Genomic DNA, 24409 nt, shown 5'->3' on the forward strand with positions numbered 1-24409 from the left:
TACTGGGGCAATTCAGGGTAAAAACCTTTCTCAAAGCTGCTACAGCAAAAACAGGGATTCAAACCCAGGTCCTTCGGCTGCAAGGCAATGCCTCTGCACCAGCAATAATTAAAACAGCAACACTAATGCCAAACTCACACCATAGTGAAAATGTAGTAAGGAACTGAAAACACATCATTGACATCTTTTACCATTAATTTCACGCGTCTCATTTACAACCCTAATCTTTTATTATCGAGGTGACACTAGGTGGCCTGGCGGTTAAAGGACTCATAGCCGGCGAGGTTAAACGTTTGCGTTTGCGATGCGGCGGTGCTGTTGCACCCTTCACGCTTTAGGTGCTCGCCCTGTGCCGCTTCGCTCGATACGAAGCCGAGCGAAAGTGTAAAATCGAAGCCGTGCAAGTCATGCTTGACAAGGGCATCTGCCAAGCAAATAATGAAAGGCAGTAATGAGCTGGCTTTTCGAAAGCGCTCTAATGCGGATGTTCTAGCGAGATGCGGAAATCTTTTCTGAGCAGCACTTCCCACCCGGGTTCTGCTCTCAGATGCACCCAACAAGGATTAACATATATAATATAAAAGCAGGCGACAGGTTTAAAAGAGGGTTTTTTACGGCTGCAAACAAGCTGTGAAATCGGGGGCCCCTGTGTGCCGCGGTCCCTCTCCGGAAAAGCGGCTCTTCTGTCGGAGCTCTGAGCCCAAATCCCACTTCTTACACCACTTAACCTTTAATGCACGTGTGGCCTAGTTCTTTATGCATATTAAATTATATGTCTGTGTAATTATACATTAATGGGTGTTAAACCGTCCATGGCCCAGCTAACTGGCTTTACCTTGCAGGTGTAATTAGATTAGATGTAGATGAGGTGTAACCACCGTTAAGCGCGCAGGACCGTCAAACGCTGCTGGGTCGTCCTCCTTCTTTTCGCCTCCGCTCTCCGGAGAGGGCCGGATAGCGTCTGTGAAAGGACGCGGTCGCTCACGAGAGAGAGGAGCGCCATTACCGATTCCGAGCAGGCCCTCCCGAATCAATCTCATGCTCCATCGGAGAGAAATTTCCCTGTAATTTGGTTCCAGACTAAACAGCACCCGGGTGGCGAGCGTCAAAGGAGTCCCGCCGTTCTGCTAAAGCGGGTTCGCCGCTGAAAACGTTCCCGACGCGAGTGATCGGGCCCCACTGAAAGGAGCTCTGCCCGCAAGAGGGGGTAACGGACGCCGTTCTGTGGACCGGATGTCAACCGGGGACCGCGGAGCACGCGCATATACCACGCACGCACACTCAGCAGACACACTGCAGAGAAACTTTTTGTTTGTCAAAATACACAACCTTGCATCCTGAGAATGCTGCCTGTTTGGGGGTCCGTGAACGCTGGCATTCCTTCTACGCTGGCACTGGGTTTGAGTGGCGGAGAGGACAGCAGACCTTTTATTATTGTTTGAAAAGACACAAGTACTTATGAAGACAAGAAGCAGACCCACACATTATTATTATTATTATTATTATTATTGATTCAGCTGACTCTTTTCTCCAAAGCAACTTACAATGTTAAGTCTTCTATACTAGGCTGCTTACAATTATTCACCTATTTATACATGTGGGTAACTTTTTTCTATATTAATTCAAGAGTTGTACAGCAGGAGGTAGGATTCAAACCAGGGTGTTTTGACTGAGAGGTGGCAGTGCTGAACACAATGCTACCTGCTGCCCCAAACCCCCCCCCCACTGCTTAACTGCTGTTTATTAACTGTACACCGCTAATAAACGTTCCACATGTAGAGTTCATCAGGCCAGGTGTAAGTGCTCCCCATATGATTTTGCCAATGTTTTATTTACTTTTGGGTGGCATGGTGGCACAGTGGGTAGTGCTGATGCCTTTGTACCACCTGGCCTTCGGGTTTGAAGCTGAATCAAAAAAGAACTCCCCTTAATGTGTGTGTGAGTGAAAGAGTATGTGATTGCTCTGTGATGGACTAGCATCCCACCCAGGGTGTACCTTGCCACACACCCTATGCCTCCAGGATACACTCTGGACCACCATGACTCTGAACTGCATGTATGGCTATTGGTACTGGATGGATGGATGGATGGATGGATACTTTACTTGTTTCTTGATGGCACAGAGCATGAAAGCACACGAAGAAAGGGTCTCCACCTTAAGGCTTTCAAGTCACTTCCTGTCATTTCCATTTTGAATGGAATCTCTTCTGATTGATATGTTTCATAGCGTTTTATGTTGAGCAGATTTTTTTTGATTCTGTTTTCTAGTGAACTCTTCGCACCAGCGTGACACAGACCTATGAACAAGGTTATAATGTTAAACAAGGTTACTAAAAATGATACAAAATTACAGATGTAACACATATCATTAACAACAGAGTGAGCCAGGTGGCAATGGTGGAGAGGAAAACAAAAACACTCCCCATCACAGCCAAAAGGAGAAAAATAAGCCTCTAGGGGTCCAACTACCAGAGGCTGCCCACCCCTCCTGGGCATAAAATACAGTCCATAGCAGCTGTAATTTGTTGTCCGAGCACAAGGATGCTGGTCCCGTATTCTAATAATGTATGATCCAGAATACAAGGGATGGACACATTTTGAATGCATCTGTGAAGAAAATTTCACACTCATAACAGGTTCATTTTTCCCCATGCCCTAGGTCGATATCTGCGTCTCAAAATGTTCAGAGAAGACCACGGCTCGTGGATGACCATGTTTTTCAGCACCATCCTCTTCCTCTTCATCTTCTCACACATTTATAACCTATTCCTCCTGATGGCTGGAGGTATGGTGTAAGTATCTCTCCGGACCTCTTTTTTTGTGTCTGAGGAACAATTATTGTTCATTTATCTGCCCGTCACGTCCGAACAGAAAGGCATTCTCCTTCTGATGCTTCGGCCAGCTGTCCTTTCCTCGTGAGCACCGTCCTGACAATCAGCGCTCAGGGACTTGATGTCCCTCTATTACTGAAAGGTTTAACATGCCGTGCTGTCATCTTGGCTCTAATGAGGCCCTAACTTGAGCCGCAATGGCTGACTCTTCACAGTTCTTCAGAAGAACAGGACTTAATCACAGTAGCGCAGGTGGAAGTTAAGATTATAGAATACGGCCCCCCGATCCCCTGCCTCCGAGTTTCCTGCTGGTTTGTTTTGGCTTTTTGAAGGTCAGCGACATATTCTACAATGACAAGTTACCAAAGTTGCAGAGACAAAGTGTTTCACTTTGGCGCCGTGCTGTTTCGCTGTTGACCGGGAAAGAAAAAGAAAAAAAAAAAACTGCGGTCACTGACTCAGTAACAAAAACAACAGGCCGAAGGGTATCAATCACTTAACACGGCCGCAACAAGGTGTGTTCGGTCGAGCTCATCCATCAGGGCGGAGCGATCCTGCCGCGTGCGGCCGATTCCACAGAAGCCATTACAGGAAAGAAAAGATGATGGTTCTGTACGCAGGGGAAGGGGATATACCTCCGTAATCATGCCATCAGTCACAGTGGTCACCGTAGCGACAGTGACATCCATCACGGGCACTCCTCGGGGCTGCTGGGAAATGCCATCCCTCACCCGGGGACAGCGGCTATGACGGGGGCACGGACGAGGTCCTCCAGGAGGGACAGTGTCCTCTCTTATGCAGAACAAGGGAACCTGTCCTCATAAACAAAATGTAAATACACACATTTCTCTAAACGTAGCACTAATGAACGGGCCTGCGTGTTCTGCAGTCGTCGTGGCGACATCCTTAGTGCTTTCTCACGTCCATCTGCGAACATTACCATTGCGGCAGACCCTACAACGTTGAATTATGGGTGGTGGAGTGGGGCTCTTCTGTACAATGCGAATGTGGAGTCTTTAAGGTGGTCAGACAGGTCGCTTTTTGAGCTAAAATGAACCGGCGCTAGATACCGCAGCAGGCGGCACGGCGCCTAGAGCTGTAAACTTGCCAGGCAACGCTCCAGGTTCGACTCGCCCCCCTGCTGTTGTGCCCTTGAGCATTTTAAGTACCCTGCACTGATGCAGTTATGGTACCCTGGTGTATAAATCATTGTAAGCAGCTTAGCATAAAAAGTTAAAAGTGTCCACTAAATAAATAATTATTGGAACCAGACGAGAAACTCTTTTTTGTTTTTTTTTTTAAATAAAATGCTGTCTATGACAGATAGGTGGCGCTGCTGCAGAGCGAGAGAGCACAGCGCTCCGGCACAGTCCGCTTCCATTGTCCTCGCCGTCTTCAGAAGCGATCCCCCGCGCACGCTCCCTCGGGCTTCGCGGGCCGTGCGCTGGATCGATGGCTGACCACGCCCCGCCCTCCCCGGGCTCTGCTTTTCCTCTCTGTCGCCACTAATTAGCTCCGACGTCAACGGCAGCGAAGGAACTCGAGTTCTGCCACGCGGCCGGGTACCGAACGAAACTGCCTGCTGCAGAGGTCCAGAAGGGGCGGGTGGCAAGCACAGAAAGGCCATGACTTACATTCAAAACACTAGTGTATTCTTCCTCACTAGTGTGCTTTTCTCTCACGTTGAGGGAGCGTTGTGTGCGTCTGCGTCGTTACGGTCAGCAACTGCGGTAATTATTACCAAGTCGTTAAAAGTCAATGGCTCTGATCATTATTACTGTTGAGGTGCGTTTAGCTTTTTCGCAATTTCATTATTATTAAATCCATTTTATCATTATGACTCACTCACTTTCATTAACCGCTTGTCCTAATCAGGGTCAAGGTGGTCCGGGGCCTATCCCGTTATCGCTGGGCATAGGGCGGGAGGGGGTTGGGTGGGTGTGCACCCTGGGCAAGACACCAGTGATTGTAGATTATCATAATTTACTTTTAATTACTCCTATATGTCTTTTATTGTACTACCCGATTACAGACTATTGTATTCCTTTTCATTAGTGCATATACGTCTCTGCTGGCCCGATGTGGAAATTTCTAGAAAGAAAGCACCTCTGCTACAGGTAAATTAAAGATTAGATGCAGAAGAGCCTCGATGTTCCTTGGTTTAGGTACGAGTGGATGAGAGCCTTTCGGGGAGTATAAAGAAGGCGAGGAGCTGTGTAGGCGTGTGATGGATCACACCTGGTGAGATGCTCCAGAACTGTAACAAACCATTTTCAGGCTTTATGTTGCCTAATTCTTGAAAGAAACTTTGAATCGCCTGAAAAAAAAAAGATCAATTCCAATGTGACTAATTACGTAAAGAACGTCTGTATCTGGACAGCCTTTTTTGTCCCCTGTGCATTCAGGAGGAGGGTGTGTCCATCACATCTGTCTGCCCACTGGTGGTCTCTAAAAGCCCCTCGCGCTGTAGCCCACGGGGCCCTCCTGCCGGAACCCCCGGCCCCCTGCCTCTCTTTGTTATCACCCCCACAACAGGGGGGCCGGCCGGCCGGTGTCTGAGTCTCCCGCCGGCACGCTCCACGCGGCCCTTATGCTGCCCTTCCACTCATTTGTATTCCTTTCTTTCCGCTGACCTTTCCGGTAGCAAGATGAGCCGAAGCGACAGCTCAGTGTAATCGGCGGGGGGGGGGAGGGGGGACATGTCACCGGTCCAGACTGATGTCAGCCATGCTACGTTTAAATTAATACGTTTAAGTAACGTAAGAGAGACCAAGCGGCTCCACTTTCAATCACGTGGCGGCTGGTGCTTTATGCAAAGGGGCAGCGCATCGTGAGTTTACTAAGGTGGACTTTAAGGGTCTGCAAACCCAGGCGAGGGGGGGTGGGGGCTCTCAAACAATGAAACCACGGAGCGGATCACAGAGGAACGGTAATAATCCACACTTGTTAACAGATCTCACATCTGGGCCATTTGCATTTTAATGTGACCATCGGAGCAGCCTGTTGTTGGCAAACCAGACGAGTGTGGCGGTTCAGCAGGAACCCCTCCCTCCACACACACACACACACACACACACACACACACACGCACACACGCAATGCTTTAGTCCCACCGCGAAATCCTGTTCTGACATCCCAAAATGCCATTAACGGAATAAATCACGTTCTAATTAGCCGCTGTTATTTAATTAAGGCCGCCCACTGCACGGGCCCCTCGTTAATCACGTCCGACTTGGAGGGGGTTGACGCTCCATGCTCGGCTGGGATTTGGGACCGCTGCTGGCGGGGGGGGGGATGCTTGGAGGCCGAATGCCTGTCGTCTCCACACCCAGGAGGCTGGGCGTGGGGAGGGGAGGACGCCCATCCCGCACTTGCACCTGCAGGCGAACGCGACCGCTAGAATCTCTGGAAACAGCAGGATTTGGGGCGCGTTTGACAGGCGGCTCTTTGTTCCTTTATCTCCACGTTGCCTGTTCCCACTATTCCCAGTGCACCGTGGCTTTGGGAAGCAACAACAAAAGCCTGCCTGAGCCACCGCGCCTCGTCTGCAGAAGGTCTGCGGTGTCACACGGACGAACGCTGGAGCTGTAGTTGCAACTCGGAGCATGCGCGAGGAAGAACTGCATGTGAGTGAATGCGTGCGCTTGTGTCACAGGACTTACGAGGTTACGGGTTCTCTTCCGACGACCTTGTCAGAAGTGGACGTTGTCGCTAGTTGCAAATCCACTGATACCGCATTATATAAATCATAAGGATATATAAATTATCACACATGAATGTTATGTTATCTAAGAGGGTTTTGTTAAAAGCGTCAGCGAAATTAATAAATATAAATGTTGTTTTTCCACTGATTTCACACAAGGGTACTACAGCTGGAGGTGAGACTCGAACCAGAAAGACTTGAATCACAAACAAGACGTTCAGTAAATAAAACATTTTTGTAAAGAAAACGCAATCGCCGATAGACACACTGACTGGGTCAATAGAAAATATGGTACTTTTTGGAAGTACAGTCAGCTGATGCTACCGTACAGCAGATGAAGTAATTGTTAGACGTTACGACCCAACATTGGGACTTGAATAAGCTTAATGGGAGGGCCGTCTTGAGTCCCGTTCATCGTAAATCCCATATGTCATCGGTGCAGGACAACCTGCATTTCCCAGGATGAGGGTACACCTGAAACTGTTGTACGGTTTCTTCGTAGATACCTGGCAGTCTTCGCCCGTCGCCCCAAGCCTCAGTGACGTTGCTCCAGCTGTGCGGCAAATGGGTTCGAGTAAAAGCTGAGCCTTAAACTCGGACTGTCACTTTGGTGTCACTGTAGTGGAGCGCAGCCACATTTGGCAGGACAGGAAGGGCGTCACGAAAACAGCCATCGTGGGTCATCGCATTTACTTTGAAAGAGTCCTGAAAATCAGCTGCACCGCAATTATTCTAAGTGGCTTCAACATTTCGTACTGCTGATCACCTAATACTTCAAAATAAACATTTCACACTTTTTAAACTAATAAAAATAGGAAACAAAAAAAATCACTAGCATAATCAGATTAAAATAATTAATGTGACGCAGTCCTGCGGTTGGGGTTCGGCAGATCACTGCTTTCCTAGGAGAGGAAGACGCTTTATTGTTCGCTGCTTCAAGGAGTTTGATTTGTCACCCAGACAAAAGGCCGTATTTCACAAGGCCGTCAGTGCTGAATGGGCCGTGTGACAGCAGGGAAAGATTTAATCAATTAGAGGCCCCTCTTCCTTGTGTTGATTGACCTATTCGGCGACATATGGAAAAACACAACGTCCATAAGTGACGTCCTTGCAACATAATATGAGGGAGCCGAGTTCTGAAGCCTCCTATATGGTTTTGTATGGCCTGGTGCATTAACCGCTTTCATATGCAAATCCAGTGCGGCACATGTTAATTGATGTTTTGTGCCAGAGCTGAGTTAATCAGAACCACCTGAGCCCCATAATTAGTAGAAGAAGGTGTGATCTCAATCTCGTACTGGCAGCTGAGGGCCGCGACCAGCGCTTCCAATCAGCCCCTTTAAACGGAACAGACTCAAACCAGTTGGAACAAGCGTGATATATGAGGACCTGTTTTCATTATGCCTTTTAAAATTTTTTTGCTTTAAAAACATGATTCCCCCCTCCCCCCTGAAGAATCTCACGTACACAACTTGCAGTGGAATTCATAAATCTCCCAAGACTGTAGCAGAGACTGATGCTCACATTGTTATTCATGATAGCCATATAGAAGCCCCCGCAGCGGTAGGGGGCATCAGGTGGGGGGTTGAGGTGTCTGTTGCAGAGAAGCTGCTCGCTGTGGGGGTAGCTGAAGGGTCCTGTCGCTTCAGGGGTTAAGGGGATGGAGGCTGATGGGAACCCCGCCCCATCCCTCTCCCCCCATCCCCAAGCAGTGGCCCACAGTAAACACTGCAAAACAGCAAAACACATGGCCAGCGCTTCATTAGAACCTGACCCTGAGGAGCAGTGAACACACAACCTGCAGGTACATTTTAATACATCATTACAAGCAGTGGCAAAATATTAAAATAAAAGTTACAGGTGCAGGTACTAGTACCTAGGAGATGATGTCAGGGAGATAGTTTTTCCCCAACAGATTTTTGGGCCATTGGGTGGCGCAGTCGTTGAAGCCCTCAGCCTAGCGTTCGAAGGATCTGGCTTCAAGATAGCACTGAGCGAGGTACTTACACTGAATTACTCCAGTAAAAATTACCCAGCTGTATAAATGGATAAATAATTAGCTTATTAGCTCATAATTAGCTTAGTGTAAGCTGCTTGGAGAAAAGTGTCAGACAATAAATAAATAAAAAAAATAACCTTTACCAAGGACTTCAAGGAGATCTATGTTTATCATGTGAGCAATGTTCAGATTTTTCAGTAAAACCCATCTGGAAGAATACTGCATCTCTGATACTTCAGCAAGGGACAATCTTCATATGTATAAAAATACTAACAGTTAGCCGGTGGACTAATGAAACGTCGTCCAGTATCGTGAGGATTTACGGTTATTTTTCATCCTAGCCATGACTGTGTTTTGCCATGGTGAACTCCATCATTAGGTCAGCTGGCTTGTAGGTCATTAAACTTTCATCCGTAATGAATAAGTCAAAAACTGCTGGCTTTCATCACAGCCCCAGGCCTCCTCCCCTTTATGCAGAAGAAAAAAGTCCAGACTCCGTTCTTTCTCGACGCAACATTTGTCCGATTAATTATCCAGGACTGCTGGTTGCGAGCCACGCCTCCTCTAATATGAATTATCAAGTGGATTTAGCAGCTCTGCAGTTTGATGAATCTCACAAGGTATCGATTATAATTCCGCCTCCTGTAAGCGACCCCTCCAGGGATCTTCGTGGAAACTGAGCTTGGCCCTAGACCGACAGCGTGTGACCGACGGTTTTTAGATATAAATCCGTTCTCCGATCAGACGGGATGATCCGTATCCCTATCGTCTCTCGATTTCATTATCAAACGCCTGCCTGGGTATTCCAGCCCATGGAATATTGATGATCTGACCACAGCACAGCTGTTAAGCAGCATTCTGAAGCACAACACCCACCCCCAACACGTGGGGCGGCACATGTAGGTCACGCTTAGCCGTCCTTAAAGGTGCTGGGAGAAAATGGCACTTTTAATATCCAACGTTAATAGAACTGCAGAGAGGGCGACTCTTTTTCCAGATATGGTAATGTTTCACGAAAGCACCGCAACGCGCTGCACGCGCTGTTCGACGGGGGTGCGAAATATTGTGTCGCGTAGCGCGTTTAAGCAGCGTTACTTTCCTTGGGTCTGTTACGCAAGAGGTTGTCTCAAAATGTACTTTAGGATACGCGGTTTGAAAACATTTCTCCCGAAGCTCCTGCATTTGTGCTGAATATTTTCTTTCTTCGAAAGAAAGGAGCGGTGATTGAACAGGTGAGACGGCGCACTAAGAACGCGGTAAAATAAACACTGGAAAAGAGGGCCGTCGTAAGGGGCCGCCACCGAAAGCCGCGCGAACGCATGTCTCTGCCTACCCGTACGCTTGTAAACAAGATGAGAGCGCGGTGCTGTGCTGAGGTTACACTAATAGAACAGCAGCTGACCTCTGGCCTCATGAGGTATTTCAAACAAGTTGTGGAGACCAGCACAAGGGCCCCTCGCCGAAGCTGCGTTTCCAGGGTACCCCTTCGGAGCAGCTCCGGCACGAGACTCTTCACGTTCTGCTGCAGGACTAGCGTGCCTCTCAGACGGCGCTCTAGAGGGGGAAAAAGAGAAATAACGGCTTTTTTTTAACGGAGTACGTCAAGTGCCGAGCGTCAAACTGGCAGCGAAACAGACAAAGTGAGCCATCCATGAAACTTTGGAGGCGCACAAGTGCGTTGCCATAGCTTCTCGCTCTGAACACAGATGGCGAAATGTACTTTGCGGTGAGCAAATCTGGATTATTCTGTTTTTCGGATTTTTTTTTCCCTTCTGAATTAGTATTACAGTTTGCACGAAGGGTGATGCTGAATATTTCATGAGAGGCCGTTCGGGCCTGATTTTGTGTGATGTGCGGAATATGTGTGGGCAGGTTCCTGCTGTGCCTCTGTCGTCTGAAAATGCAAAGCATTGTGGGGGAATGGCAACCTTTTGTTTTATTTAAACAGCTCTGCTGCTGTCACCCCACATATTAAACGGTCACATTTGCGGCTAAATGAGATTTGTACATTAACACCATACAAACACTGTAGCTATATTTCCGTTCAGTACCGCAGGGTGGTGAATTTAATAGCTATGAAGAGGCATAAAACCATCACCAAACGTGCACATTTAGAGGGGAACGCTGTTCTCTTCGGTTAATCCAAATGAAGCCATCCAGCTCGAACAAATGTTCGGATATACAGTCGGGACAAGCCGTAAAAAAACTCAGGATTCCAACATTCGGGTGCAAACGCCCTGCCCACGGTCGTCTCCATTTCCCCAGTCTGCTTCCATAGCGCCGCTAGAGACACCTTCCCCCCCAGGTCTTGTTCCGCTTTCATCTCGTTTGGGAGGCGAGGCCCGGAATCACACGTAGGATGTGACCCACTTTCCCCCGAACGTCGGCACCCTGAGACGAGAGCGCCGTACGCAGATGCCCCCCCCGCGACAGCCTCCTGTGGCCCCTGCAACACGCTGGGTGCAGACAGCCTGTATTAATGGATGTCATTTCTCCTAAGACTACACTGTTTCCGTTAAGTACCTCATAAATAATACACGCGCTATTATTTATTCACGGCTAGTAAATATTTCTGTCATTTCAGACACATGACAGAATAACACTGATGTACTGCAGGCGAGCTGACTCGGGGAAAAACAAGTTATGGAAATGAAACCGCAAGACAGACAACAAGGTATCTCTCCGTGTCCTTTGTGAGGGACGGCTGGCAAGTCCACTGTCCATTAGTGCTGGATTCGGAATACAGCGATGGGGCAGCAGGTGGTGGTGTGCTTTAGAGAAGTCTTGACTGCAGTTAAAGGGCCCAGATTTGCATCCCCACTCCTGCTATAATACCCTTGAAAAAGGTACCTACCCTGAAATGACATGGTCAGAATACACTGCTGTATAAATGGGTAAATAATTGTAGGGGGATTTGTACTGTACACCTAATATCTAATATTGTAAGACGCTTTGAGCAAAAGTGTAGGATAAATGGCAATATGTTAAAATTATGACAAAATTTGTATGAACGGGTAAATGTTTGAGTGCCTTAGTGTTGGTCACAGAAAAGCATCAGCACACTGACATTTACATGTACTCATTTAGCAGATGATTTCCTCCAAAGCTGAAGTACTTCTTTTCTAATTAAATGTATAGCGTTTAGACTTTTGCACTGAGTATCGCATGCAACCGAAGTGAGACAGCAGGGAGGGTCTTTGGTAGGAAAGAAACACTACCGCTTGGACACAAATAAACAGCCTGGTGGGTGTGAGAACTGCTATGTGGTTAAACCTGTGACATCTTGACCCTTGGCCACACACACACATATTTCTGATGACATTTGGTTTTAGTTATTTAATATTTCGTTAGATTGCAGTTTTCTGTTGTAAGGTGAGTAGGAAGTGTGAGGGAAGCAGTGGCGAAGTGACACCCACCGTACTCCCCACGTTCGCAGGCACAGTCTGAAACTGAGTTGTTCTGACAGCTACCATGAGTTGCTGACCATGTCCCCCCCCCCCCCCCCTTGTCCCCACCACAAACCACCTGCCCCATCCTACTTCTCCCTCTCTCTCTGTCTTGGGTGAAGCCCGTACATGGTGACCGAGTACATGGGGATCCGGAACGAAAGCTTCATGAAAATGGCTGCAGTGGGGACCTGGATGGGAGATTTTGTCACCGCATGGATGGTGAGACCTATCAGCCACTATCTATGCCCATCCCCCAAGGCCTCTCCCCAAGGCCATCCTGTCACATTCTGCTCTATGACCCCTATTGAGCTTGTTAAAAATGATTTGGGGCCAGCACTCCCACCAACAACCCCCCCCCCCCCACACACACACACACACCAGTGCAAATGTCTCAGACGTGTTCTTGATCTCTGACTTACTGTCCTCCTGGCTGCGAAGCAAATTTTGCAACATCAGAGCAAAATGCTGCACCATTTTCTAACAGCCGCCTTTCTCGGTCATTTTAGTCCCATAAATCACGGAAGAGCCAGGCGGCTTTAAGGGCCGTATGTCTCCGAACAGTCTTAATAGACTTCATCCGCCTGCCTCTGATCTAGGAGCACACGTGAAAACCGAATGATTGTATGATTGATGTCCTTTTTACTGAGAAAATAAATCTGGTACAGAATAAACAGCTTTGGAAGTGTTACAGCAAACAATCAATAGTGGCTTCCCCTCCCCAGAAGTTGAGTTCTTCTTTAGGGTGGTCAGGCCCCTTGTTCGATGAGTAGCTTAAGGTGCCGTCCATGGAGGCCATAAAAAAGAGCCTTGCTGGACCACCACTTTGGCCTCGATCGCCAGCAGAGGTGGCTTCAGCCTCACTATTCGTGGCCGGAACCACGCAGGGTCTGTGGCGACTGTGCATTAACATATCGCGCAGCTCGAGGAGACAAACAGAGCGGAGTCCTGACAGTGCACTCTAATTCAAAAGGCGCTGAGGAGGGCCTCTGCATCTCCAGCAGGGGTTGTCGAGGGGGCTGACGCGGGATACGCGGGCGTTAGATCGGCTGACGCGGAAGTAGCATGTTCTGCAGCTGTGTTTACCTGCTTTCAGGAGATGTGACCCACGCACGCCGCCGACCTTGCCTCGCGTACGTACGTCTCCTTGGAAAGTCCATAATTGTATACCGCACTCAAAATTCAGAATTCGCAACAATTCGTGCCGAAGGCTGAGAAAAAGCAGCCCGCTTTATTCACAACTTTGTCACCCGGCTGTCAAGAAACGGCAGCCAAGCATAAATTATAATCAAAAGGGCTGTGATTCTTTAATTGGATTTAGTTTCATTTCACTGTGTATTACAGACGTTCGAAGGCCGAACATTTTAATAATTTTGCCTGTTGGCATTTGACAGTAAAAGGCACAGAACAGTCTTATAGTGATTTTTAAGAAGTGAGTTAAACTGGGGGCTGCTCACCTATGAAAATGTATCCTGTAATTGGTTTTTATTACGTTCCTCCCAACATGCTCCATCCAGCAGGCTGTAATTACGACGAACAGTCTCGTGGGTGAACTGAGATATTAATCAAACTAAATTGTGTTTTTCGGAGTTCTGTTTGTGACACGCAGCGATGGGGGGTCCGTGCTGCTCTTGACTCTCCAAAGAATGATGACGCCCTTAAAGCTCGATCTGGCCACATTGTGAAATAACCACATTACTGACCATAAAGGTCTTTTGAAAAACTGACAATGAAAGATGAATAGGTTTGGTACATAAGCTAGGGACATTTTAAATGAAGGCAACATAATATAATGTTTCAAATATAAGAATATATATATATATATATATACACACACACACACACACACACACACACACACTATGTATAGTATCAAATCCTGGATTATCTCATCCTACAAAACATTTCCATTATTTTACTGACACATCACTGTGTTCCCTTTTTTAATGAAGTAAAAAAATACCAAACACTAATTTAGAATATTGAATATGTTAAAGTATAAAGTGTGCTGTATCTATCCTTCACCTCCATAAGGTCACTGAGATGCTCTGTGGTTCACAGGTGACTGACATGATGCTGCAAGATCAACATTACCCAGACTGGGGGAAGGCCGCCAGAAGTTTCTGGAAGCAGGGAAACAACAGGATTGTCCTCTTCTGGTGCGGCATTTCGGTCTCTCAGTGTGCCTGTGTTTGGTGTGTTATGTGTGGACATGTTGCACGTTAGCTTGTGGGTCAGAGCTAGCAGGCAGATGTGGAGATGCGCGGTCACCGGTGTGTCAGATTGTGTGCCTGTATGCCAGACACTGTGTGTCCATGTGGGCTTCCACACATTTGTGGCATTTGTGGGTACGTGTGCGTTACTGCGTAAAGCAGGCAGGACGCTGCGAGGATGTGGCTGTGACACGGACGTGCCCCCCGATGTCCCCGATAACAGTGTTAGTCACCCTTTCCCTGGCGTTACTACCTTAATTACCCAAACAGGGAGAGAAATCAATCACTGCCACAAGGTCAATGCGTCGGTCACACGCAGCTCCTCGCACCCGGAGAGCTCCACGGCTCCGTCTCACGCCTGTGAAGTAAATGCCAAACAGCAGAGGCAGTAAATTTAAAGGACATGATCTCTGTAGTGAGTCAGTGCAGAGTAAAAGAGTACCGTGTATCGTACACTGTAGGCAGAGGCTATCAGTTCTCAGCAACGCAACTGCTGTTGTACATTTTCCAAAGGTAAAACACATGAATTGTTGCCAATTCTAAGGTTCATACAAATGTCACAAAAGCTGGTAATTTTGGATTAGGTGGCAGATGTACTGCACAGGTTTACTGTAATTGAGGTTCTTTTTAACATACATAAAGGAAGGTGCCAAGAACCCCTGAAAAAAATGACATTTTTAGTCAAGGTGTTACAGCAACCAGTGTACGCTGGCCAAACCCTACAGCGAAATACTCTGGTCCAACATGATGCCTTTGCAGCTGTAAACGAGGGACGATAGGTGGCGTAGTGGTTTGAGCTGCGACTTCTGGATTTAGAGACTGCAGGTGCAAATCCCATGTCCAGTTGTAGTACCGCTGAGAAAGGTGTTGCCCTGAATTGCTCCAGTTAAAATTACTCAGCTGTGTGGTTGCAGGTAAATCATTGCAAGTAGCTTAACACTAAGTTGCTTTGGAGAAAAGCGTCAGATAGAAAGGTCAACCTTCCACGGGTCATTATTCGCGCCACTAAACTGCTCTTGCGCGTCCTCCTGGTTGAGGATGGAAGATGAAGGCAACACTCGTCGATTCAACTGCCCCCCATCCATCCACCAATCTTGCTGTCACGTTAAAATCACTTACCCACACTAAGCTAAATAAAATATAGATCTTACATAAACTTACTTTTGTCTGGACTGCAAACTGGGTTAGAACTTACAAGTGGGAAAGTAGGTCAGACTTATGACTGACCGAACCGTGCAGTTCAACAGTCTCCAAGTGTGCATTCATCTCACGGCATCCGACAACAAGGTAGGTTCCATGTGGAGAAAGTGGGACGCATTTATAGTTGCAGCACATGCAAATATAGATTCCTCTTCTTTACATGCACACCGCACCTTGACATTCACAAATTACTTGAGAGGCTCCTGTTGCATTTAGCTATTTTATGCATACTAAATCAAGCTTTGTCACTAAGAAATTTCATAGTTCATGCCGTTTAAAATTAATTTTCCATCCCTAATCTATGATTTAAAACCAGTTCTTAATCCTAAAAATTAGACTATAAAATGTACACCGCCACATTTCCTACTTTTACACTTAGGGACTAATGATTTAAAACATCACTGGTAATTATAACTATATATACGCACTACTAATGATATAATTTCTTGATTTTTACACATTCCATTTGTTTTTTTTTGGCAAGCAAAAGAATATTACATCTCATTTCAGTCAGCACATCACCCAGATAATGACGAGAAGTATTTATAGACAAATAAAGCCACACTCCATAAGCAATGGGTGGTAGAATGCAACCTGTCGTTGAATTCCAAAACAGGGGCAAGTAAATATGCATGAAACAATTTTTGTGTTTAAATTTCAATACAACAAGCTCTGTCTTCCTTCTTCAGTTGTCCTACTTTCTCCCGTGTTTCCATCTTAAGGCATAGTATAACCACAAGGTTGAAGGTTTAAATCCCACAGGCAAGTTGTATATAGTGATGTGAGCATTACGTTAAATTCAGTGCTTCAGTACATATCCAAAGGTATACACTCATCTAAAGTGCTTCGGATAAAAGCGGATACCAAACATTCAGTATAATACACTGATGATGTTATCCACCGGTCCAAGAAATCTCGAGAAAACATGCTCATGCTGGAGCTGGTGATTCTGCAATCACTTCTTCGGTGTAAAAAATGTTCAATAAAACAGGATGAAAAGCCCTGAAGATACACCCATTGGTTCCTTTCATCTCTGCTGTTTGAAAGCTGTGCTTGGGAAACTTTCTCTGCTGCACCGAAATGTTTTCAAGGTGCATTTTCACTTAGCGGTAATTTCTAAGACCTCCTAAGTTATTCAGTGAAAGCTGTCTGTGCCCAAGCACCATTTGAAATTGGGAAAGATTTGTCATCAGTTCATAAGACGCAAAGAGCTGTGACAGACTGGACTGGTGCATACCCGTGACAGCATGTACCCATCCTAGACTCCAGACCGCTGAGATCCATATTAGGATAAGCGGTTAGAGAGCGCGAGAGAGAGAGAGAATTTGAGAGTCAGAGATAAACACAAGCAAATATCCTGAGTAAATGTTTGTTTGTACAGAGGTGCCTGGTAGTATTGTGGTTAGGACTGTTGCCTTTCAACCTGAAGGCTTCCGTTTCAAATCCCACAAATGCTGCAGTCCCCTTAATCAAGGCACTTCACCTGAATAGATACACTAACAATATCCTGCTACTAAATGGGCAAGTCACTGTAAATATACCTAGTATACAACATAAACATATAAAACAGCATAAGGTATAACCACAAACAAACATGTCATGCAAGTTCAGATGACATTTAGACTCCCACCACTTCCTGTATTCCCCCGTTTGCTCACTTACATTTATTCATTTAGCTGATGCTTTTCTCCAAAGCAACTTACAATGTTAAGGTTACAATTACTTACCCATTTGTACAGCTGGGTAGATTTACACTTATCTATTTAGCAGACACTTTTCTCTAAAGTTACTTCCAATGAACTCTATGTAGTGTTATCAGCCTACACCCCTTACTCACCAAGGTGACTTAGACTGCTAGATACACTACTTACACTGGGTCACTCATCCATACATCAGTGGGACACACTCTCTCTGTCACTCACACACTATGGGGGAACCTGAACAGCATGTCTTTGGACTGTGGAAGGAAACCAGAGCGCCCAAAGCAAACGCCACACAGACTGAGCGGGGATCAAACCCAGATCCTCTCGCACCACCCAGGTGCTGTGAGACAGCTGTGCCACCCAATTTTAATTTCACCGGAGCAACTTAGGATAAGTACCTTGCTCAAGGGTACTACAGCCAGAGGCAGGGATCAAACCTGTAACGTTTGGATCCAAAGGCAGCAGCTCTAACTACTACACTAACAGCACCCTTCCATTCACCATGGGCAGCTAGCTGGTAAGATTCCGCCAGAGAGGCTCATGGGAAATGTAGTTTTGTGGACCACACCCCACCCACTTACTGAGGAGAGCACATCCCGCATGCCGTTTTACAGTCCGTCACATGGCGCGTAATTGATGCAATGTGAAGTGAGTTTGAGCCATCAGTAGCACGACTCTCGAGAGAAGCCAGTTAGGAGGGGAAGGGAAAGCCATAATTGAGACATTTTTACTGCTACAATTATATAACAAGCCCGGCGAATGAATTATTCATCATTATTCCTTGAAGAACCACTCCATCGGTGCATTTTTCTTGGAATAATTTCCTTCATTACATTCAGCAGAAAAAGTTTCGACCGAAAACTAATTAAAGTCAAAACTTTTATTTTGCCTCACCTAAGCAGAGAGGTCTCTTATATGAATTCGTAAATCGGTGTATTTTTATAGGAAAGGTTTCTTCCGGCAACTTACGTGTGTTTCTGAGTCAAGTTGCTTTAAGTGTGTCTTTATCTTTTATTTCTCTGCACCAGGAAACATGCGCATTATAAATAATAAGGCGTTTGACCATTGCGGGTAATTCTTGACATATGCTAAACTGAACATGTGCTTATCACGTTTTCATCCTTGTAGAAGACACAAAAAAAAAAAAAAGCGACGCCTTGGAGCTCTGAAAGGACACGCGTGTGTCTGTGTGTCCCTCGCAGGGCCGTCCTCATCTCCCTCACCTCGGTGGTGGTGCTCGTCATCAGCACCGACTGGATCAGCTGGGACAACCTGAACCGAGGCTTCCTGCCCAGCGACGAGGTCTCTCGAGCTTTCCTGGCCTCTTTCATCCTGGTCTTCGACCTCCTCATTGTCATGCAGGTGGGACTCCCCGATGGCCAATTAGGGAGCCTGTAGCAGGACGGCGGGGCGTGGTAACCCGCGAGCGCGACTCCGCCAAGTCGCGCGCGCCAAACTGGGGGAGCCGCTTTGGTCGCCCGCGGGCTGCAGCCCGCCAAGGCGCAGCTCGCGTTCCCACACCGCGGCCCACGTTCGTAACGGCGCCCGTCGCCCCCCTCGCCCGCTTTCGCGACTGACGCGCTGCTTTCTTGTCAAAACGCGCAATCCTCGACGCCTTGACTTCGAGGAAAAAACCGGAGTGGCTAGGGGTCTCTGCGGCTCATGCATATGCAAATATATTTGTCCCAGGAGAAAGTATGCAAAGCAGGGTTTTTAAGGGAAACCTTTTAAGTGAGAGCACCCAAGCCAAAAGACACGGCTCCGGAGGAGCTTGTATTCCAGCATGCAAATTAAATTAAAATTCTGTCAGCATGAGCTGCTGCTAATTCATAGGAAATTAATTATCCTGCTCCAGTGTATGCCACTTCTGAACTTTTGTATTTTTCAATATTTAATGAATATATATATATATTTTAAATAGCTTAATGTGGAAAAACGTACACTTCCCCTTAAGTTAATGTCCCTACCAGTCGACTTGTCTTCGTTTTCAGATAATCGCGATCCTATTAAAAACTCGAAAACACAAAACAAAAGATCAGCTCCCTTTGTCTCTACAGATCTGCTCTTAAGGAGCTTTAAACAGCAACAATAAGGTGACAGCAGCCAAGGTTTGAAAGCTGTTTTAATCCACTAGACAATGGGCTATTTTGAGCCGTTTCTGGATGCTTGGGAAATTTGTTTGAACTGTATTTTTGGCAACGTTTCCACGCAACGTGCATTGATAGATAGAGGAGGTAAAGTGGCGCGAAGATGAAAAGGGCCGCGTGGCAGCGTGCCTTCTCAGAAGATTCCCCGCAGTCGGGGAGACGTTGTAAGAGGTAGCCTTCGCGTTCCAAAGCCTTCGCCGTGAGTCGTTCGCGTCTGCAGAGGAACACGACTTCGGGTTTATCGGCCACGCCCGCGCTTCGTGTTTTGCAGCAGGCCGACGTGACGTGGACCGAGCGCGTACCGCCGTCACTCCGGCCTTCCTCTCTCTCGCGCATCTGCCCGGGTTCTCGCCCCCTCCCCTGTCCTGTCCTGTCCTCCACCCGCTGCACACGCACAATATCGAAATAATGCGGCAGGATTAGTCATCATATTCCACACCGCATCGCTCCAGATCGAGCCGGCATCCGCCTTAGGTGCGCAGGCCCAGTTTATTAGTGTTGTTTATGATTTCAATTAGCCCTTGCCATTAACCGTAGAAGGCCGTTCCAGCCGTCCGCCGGCCCCCGGGTGCAGTCAATAAAACTTCCTGTCCCCTGCGACGCAAACTGCTTCGTTCACCTTCATCTGCCTCGTGCGCAGCCTTTAATCTGCTTACGCATCTCTGCGGGAGGATTATTAATCTTTTAGTCGAAAACAAATCACCTTTTTTTAATTAATCACCCAGGCTCATGTGTCCTGCAACGGTATTTATACGCTGCAGCTGGTGTCACGTATGAATATGGGGGTAAAGGGCGGATTAGCTGACACTGCATACGTCTAAATATATAAACCCAAGTAGTGGGGCCATGTTGTAAACATGCTCGTTCAAAGCTCGCCCGTTTGCTCGCCGGAAGAATTTTCCACCGCCACTTATTTTTGAGAGGTTTATCTTTGCAGGCCGAGCCAGACCTAGCCTTGAGGTTTATGCGCAAAACTCCTCCCTGACGGCAGACACTGGAAATTGAAGACGAAATTGTATCTGTAAACATTTATCTGGAATATAACTCATGGCAAAGTGCAGAAATTAAGGTCCCCGTGCTGTACGCGTGTGCTTTTGAGAAAGAGGGAATGGGCATGTGGCGCAACTATAAATACGTTGTTTGATGTCAAAGTTATTTCTGAGATTGCCGGAAACGTATTTTGACTAGGCTCTCTGATAGTCCTCACACATTATTTAGGGGGTACTGGCACACGTTGCGGACACGCGACCCGGGTTTCAGCTCTAGAAGTTGTGTGCGACAGTGTTTTACGACATCGCGACAGATGCGCATGTGCGCGAAGGCACCGCGTGAACATACATCAATGAGACAGCACTAAATGTCAAACATGTCAACGCTGTGTAAATGTGATCTATGCCTCCTCGGCTGTAAACATGAGTGCCGCGTGGCTCTGAGCACTGAACAAGCAAACAGAGCGCTGCCTTATTTGTGTTCTTTATTACCCATGGTGCTTTGTTTAAATGTTAACATGACTGGCATCAGCATTGCATGTCTTGGTTTTAAAAAGACAGTCAAAGTCTTCTGTTGAATATACCCTACGTCTACCGTGTGGTCTGTCCTTCGTCCGCTGATCGAGGCTCTGAATTAGTATTACTGTGTTTTCAAGTGAACGGTCGGTATGGCTGCACTCATGTGAGAATGCGTGTTTTGGGATGAATTTCAGGACTGGGAGTTTCCACACTTCATGGGCGATCTCGACATGAACCTGCCGGGACTGTCCACCACGCAGGTCAAGGTGAGGCTGCCGGTGTGCAAGAGCATCTTCAAGGAGGAGTATCACATCCACATCACAGGTACTGCCCCAGGGCCGCCGTCCTCGGCGCGTTATCACATCACAGCTCCTTTTCAGGACGAAAGATCTCGTCATTTCCAAGGACGGAAGCAAAGGATGGAGATCTTCGCTGCGGTCTGTGTGTGTCAGCCTACATTTTTAAAATTCCGGACTGGGTGGTCTGTGTCCTAGTTTACCGCGTTCTCGGAGGACGCCCGCTTGCCACGTATTTGAAGTCACCATCTGATGAGCAGGTTTTAGCCAAAGTCCGATCTGGGTTGAGCGTAAACGTGTCCCCCAAACGCATTGTTGCATTTAAGCCAATCGCTACTTTATCAGGAGTTATTGTGTTTCAGGCTTGACAGCTGATGCAGAGAAAGTAATGCGCTTTTGTCCACTCTTCCATTCCTACATCGCTCAGCAGCCTAGGACAGGCTGTTAAATAAATCACTGGCATCGTACAGCAATCCAGCTTAACGGAAGCAGTGCTCCTGCTACTGCTTAGACTTAGAAGCTGATTAATGTGTGCCTTACTGCAACACATTTACCATATAGTTATCCACTTTGATAACTGTGATTTTGATGGAAATGCAGCGTAATAATAAATGACTAATAATACTGTTTAACTTTGAAAGTGTTGTTCTGCATCTCAGTGGTGAAGTAGTCTTCAAGAACAGATGCCTGGCCTGTAGCACAAAAAGATTGATAAGGCTGGCACCAGTATGGAGTGAAGTGGACCGGAGAGTGGAAACAGTGTCCTACGTCTCTAGGAAGTGCTGCAGAAGAGATGGGAAAACATGGCATCTCATTTCCAGATCAAACTTGTTAATCGTATGAGTCATGATCAGAAACTGAAAGTGCTCCTCAAGCTGTGAAGTATGTGACTTACGACAACCTGGACTGAGGCTGGCGGCCCCATCAACAGTATCGTATTGAGTCCCGACGTTCTGTATGATGACATCAACTGCGTGTTACTGTTTGGGTCTCAGTCAGTGTTTGGGTGTCCAGCAGCGACTGTGTTTTGCTTACAAAACTTTTTGTTTGTGACTCCCTTTGAGTTACTTTTTATTTAAAATTGCTAACAAGTGAAAAAGTAAGCTCTGGTGGTGCTCAAAAGAAAAATCTGAAGATAAGAGACCTAGAAATGACAGTGGAAACAACAGTGCAGCATGAAAATATACCGTACTCTTTATTATTACTTTTATTCTATATTTGTTTTTTTATAACATGAATAACGTTAAAACAAGATTACTGAAATAGAAACTGAGAACCACCTGCAGTAATTGTAGCCTTGCGTTTCTGTATACATTCATGCATTATCTCTCTCTGCCAGGTAAGTGGTTTAACTACGGGATCATCTTCCTGGTGTTGATCCTAGACCTGAATATGTGGAAGAACCAGATCTTCTACAAGCCCTATGAGTATGGGCAGTACGTGGGCCCCGGTGAGAAGATCTACACGGTGGAGGACCCTGACACGCTGGGTGATTTCAACCGCAGCACACTAACTTGGGCATGGCGCTCCACCAATGTTGACCCCTCCACCAACCGCACCTACGCCCAGCACGATATGTTCCTGCATAGTCGATTTGTGGGTGCCAGCCTGGATGTCAAGTGTCTGGCTTTCATCCCCAGCCTTGCCGCCTTTGTTCTCTTTGGCTTCTTCGTCTGGCTGCTGGGCCGTTTCCAGGACAGCGAGCAGGGCCCTCAGAACCAGGACCGCACATATGAGCGCATCAAGAGGAAGTCGCCGTCCGAGTACAGCAAAGAGATGGGCACCACGCCCGAGGAGGTCCGCGTCTCAATGGGCGAGGCTCTGAGGAGGAGCAACCCAATGCTCCTTACAGTGGAGCCCCCACACTTTGCATCCCTCTCCAGCAACTCTGTTTCTCCAATCTCCACGGAGACCCAGGAGACCCACCCGAGCATAGTCATCGACAGCGTGGCCCCCGAGGAGCCCGCCGTTTCCTTCGATGCCGGTAAATCGTCCCCCTGATGGGCAGAAAGAGAACCGGAGGGCTATCATCTAACACCTGACGGCAGCGAGATTCATCTGCTTTCAAGCCGTAGGTGTTCAATTCCTGATTCCCAGACCACTGTGAGCTCTGGAGGGTGCTTCTCTCCAGAGCGGGGATGTTCTGGACTTCGAGCTCAAACCCGACTCGAGGAGTTCGAGGGTGGGAAAGGAAAAGCTGTCGACCAAACAGAGGTCTGCAAAAACTCTACCGCCAGTTTTTGTTCTGTTTCAGCGTGTTTGTTTCGAAGGGATCTTTTTGCACCTTTTAGGGTTAAATTATCGTCCGTTATCCTACCTCGCCACAGGTACACATCTTGTTGGTGCTTTGTAGTTATATTTTATAAATCAATATATTTTTTCTTACCCCTGTGTTATGGTGCCTAAAGGAAGTATTTATACATGGTAGGAACATTAGCAGAACTGTTATTCAATGTATTGTAAGATTTTGTCAGATAACGCTGTGCCTTGACTTGTTATTTCCATGAAATGTCTCTTCTACTGTGTTATATAAGACCCACAATAATGTTTTGGGTTCTGGGTCGCTGCTGGCAAATCGCAAATTATGGTAAGAACACCCAGATGCCAGTTTTCCAATAATGCTTTACACATAAGCTGGTTTTCCACAAAAAATGGGCAAGTTTCTGATCTTCTACACACATGAGATGAAATTGCTCACATCCCTGAGATTATGGCCAGTAAAATATTTTGTGCAGTATCATTGTCATGCTTGTTTATTGCCTTGATGAAGCTCCACACTCAACACCCATGTATACATTTATTGCTGCCTGGTTGCTTATTAAACTGGTGGCTTCTTTTTTTCCTTGTCATCGGTGCATTTGCCTTCTTGAGACTGACATCCAATCTCATTCTGGTGGGTCAGCAACTCAGAATATTCTTTATTACTCCCTAAAACAGCTTCTTTTTTAATTTATTAAGTGTTCCTGCTGATAACTGATCAGATCATTGTGAACCTTTTCATTGTTATGCTACATTGTGCTTTGCAAAGTTTCCAGCTCCTTGTAACAGTGCAAATAAAGTGTTCACTGAAGTGTTTCCTGCCATCCTCCTTTATTACTGAGTACCCCATATTATTACATTGTCACACATCGTCTGAAGCCGCTTGTCCCACGTGGGGTTGCGGGGAGCTGGAGCCTAACCCGGCAACACAAGGAGTAAGGCTGGAGAGGGAGGGGACACACCCAGGATGGGACGCCAGTCCGTCGCAAGGCACCCCAAGTGGGACTGGAACCTCAAACTGCCGGAGAGCAGGACCCGGTCAAACTCACTGTGCCACCCCCCCCCCCCCCCCCATTATTAATACATTAAAATTAATATTAGGTA

At 46.9% G+C, this 24409-nt stretch overlaps 1 protein-coding gene across 1 annotated transcript in view; it reads left to right on the plus strand.

Moving 5' to 3' along the window:
* The window catches only part of tmem117 (transmembrane protein 117), a 36013-nt gene extending 11938 nt beyond the window's left edge, over positions 1-24075 (plus strand). The window contains exons 3-8 of the mRNA XM_029249724.1: positions 2660-2792; positions 12102-12201; positions 14041-14138; positions 18298-18457; positions 20945-21074; positions 22386-24075. Coding sequence (XP_029105557.1) covers positions 2660-2792; positions 12102-12201; positions 14041-14138; positions 18298-18457; positions 20945-21074; positions 22386-23047 — 1283 coding nt within the window. The 3' untranslated portion in view covers positions 23048-24075. The remainder of the gene's footprint in view (positions 1-2659; positions 2793-12101; positions 12202-14040; positions 14139-18297; positions 18458-20944; positions 21075-22385) is intronic.
* Positions 24076-24409: the final 334 nt, after the last annotated feature.

Source organism: Scleropages formosus, chromosome 2 (genome assembly GCF_900964775.1).
Source record: "Scleropages formosus chromosome 2, fSclFor1.1, whole genome shotgun sequence".
Lineage (NCBI taxonomy): Eukaryota > Metazoa > Chordata > Actinopteri > Osteoglossiformes > Osteoglossidae > Scleropages > Scleropages formosus.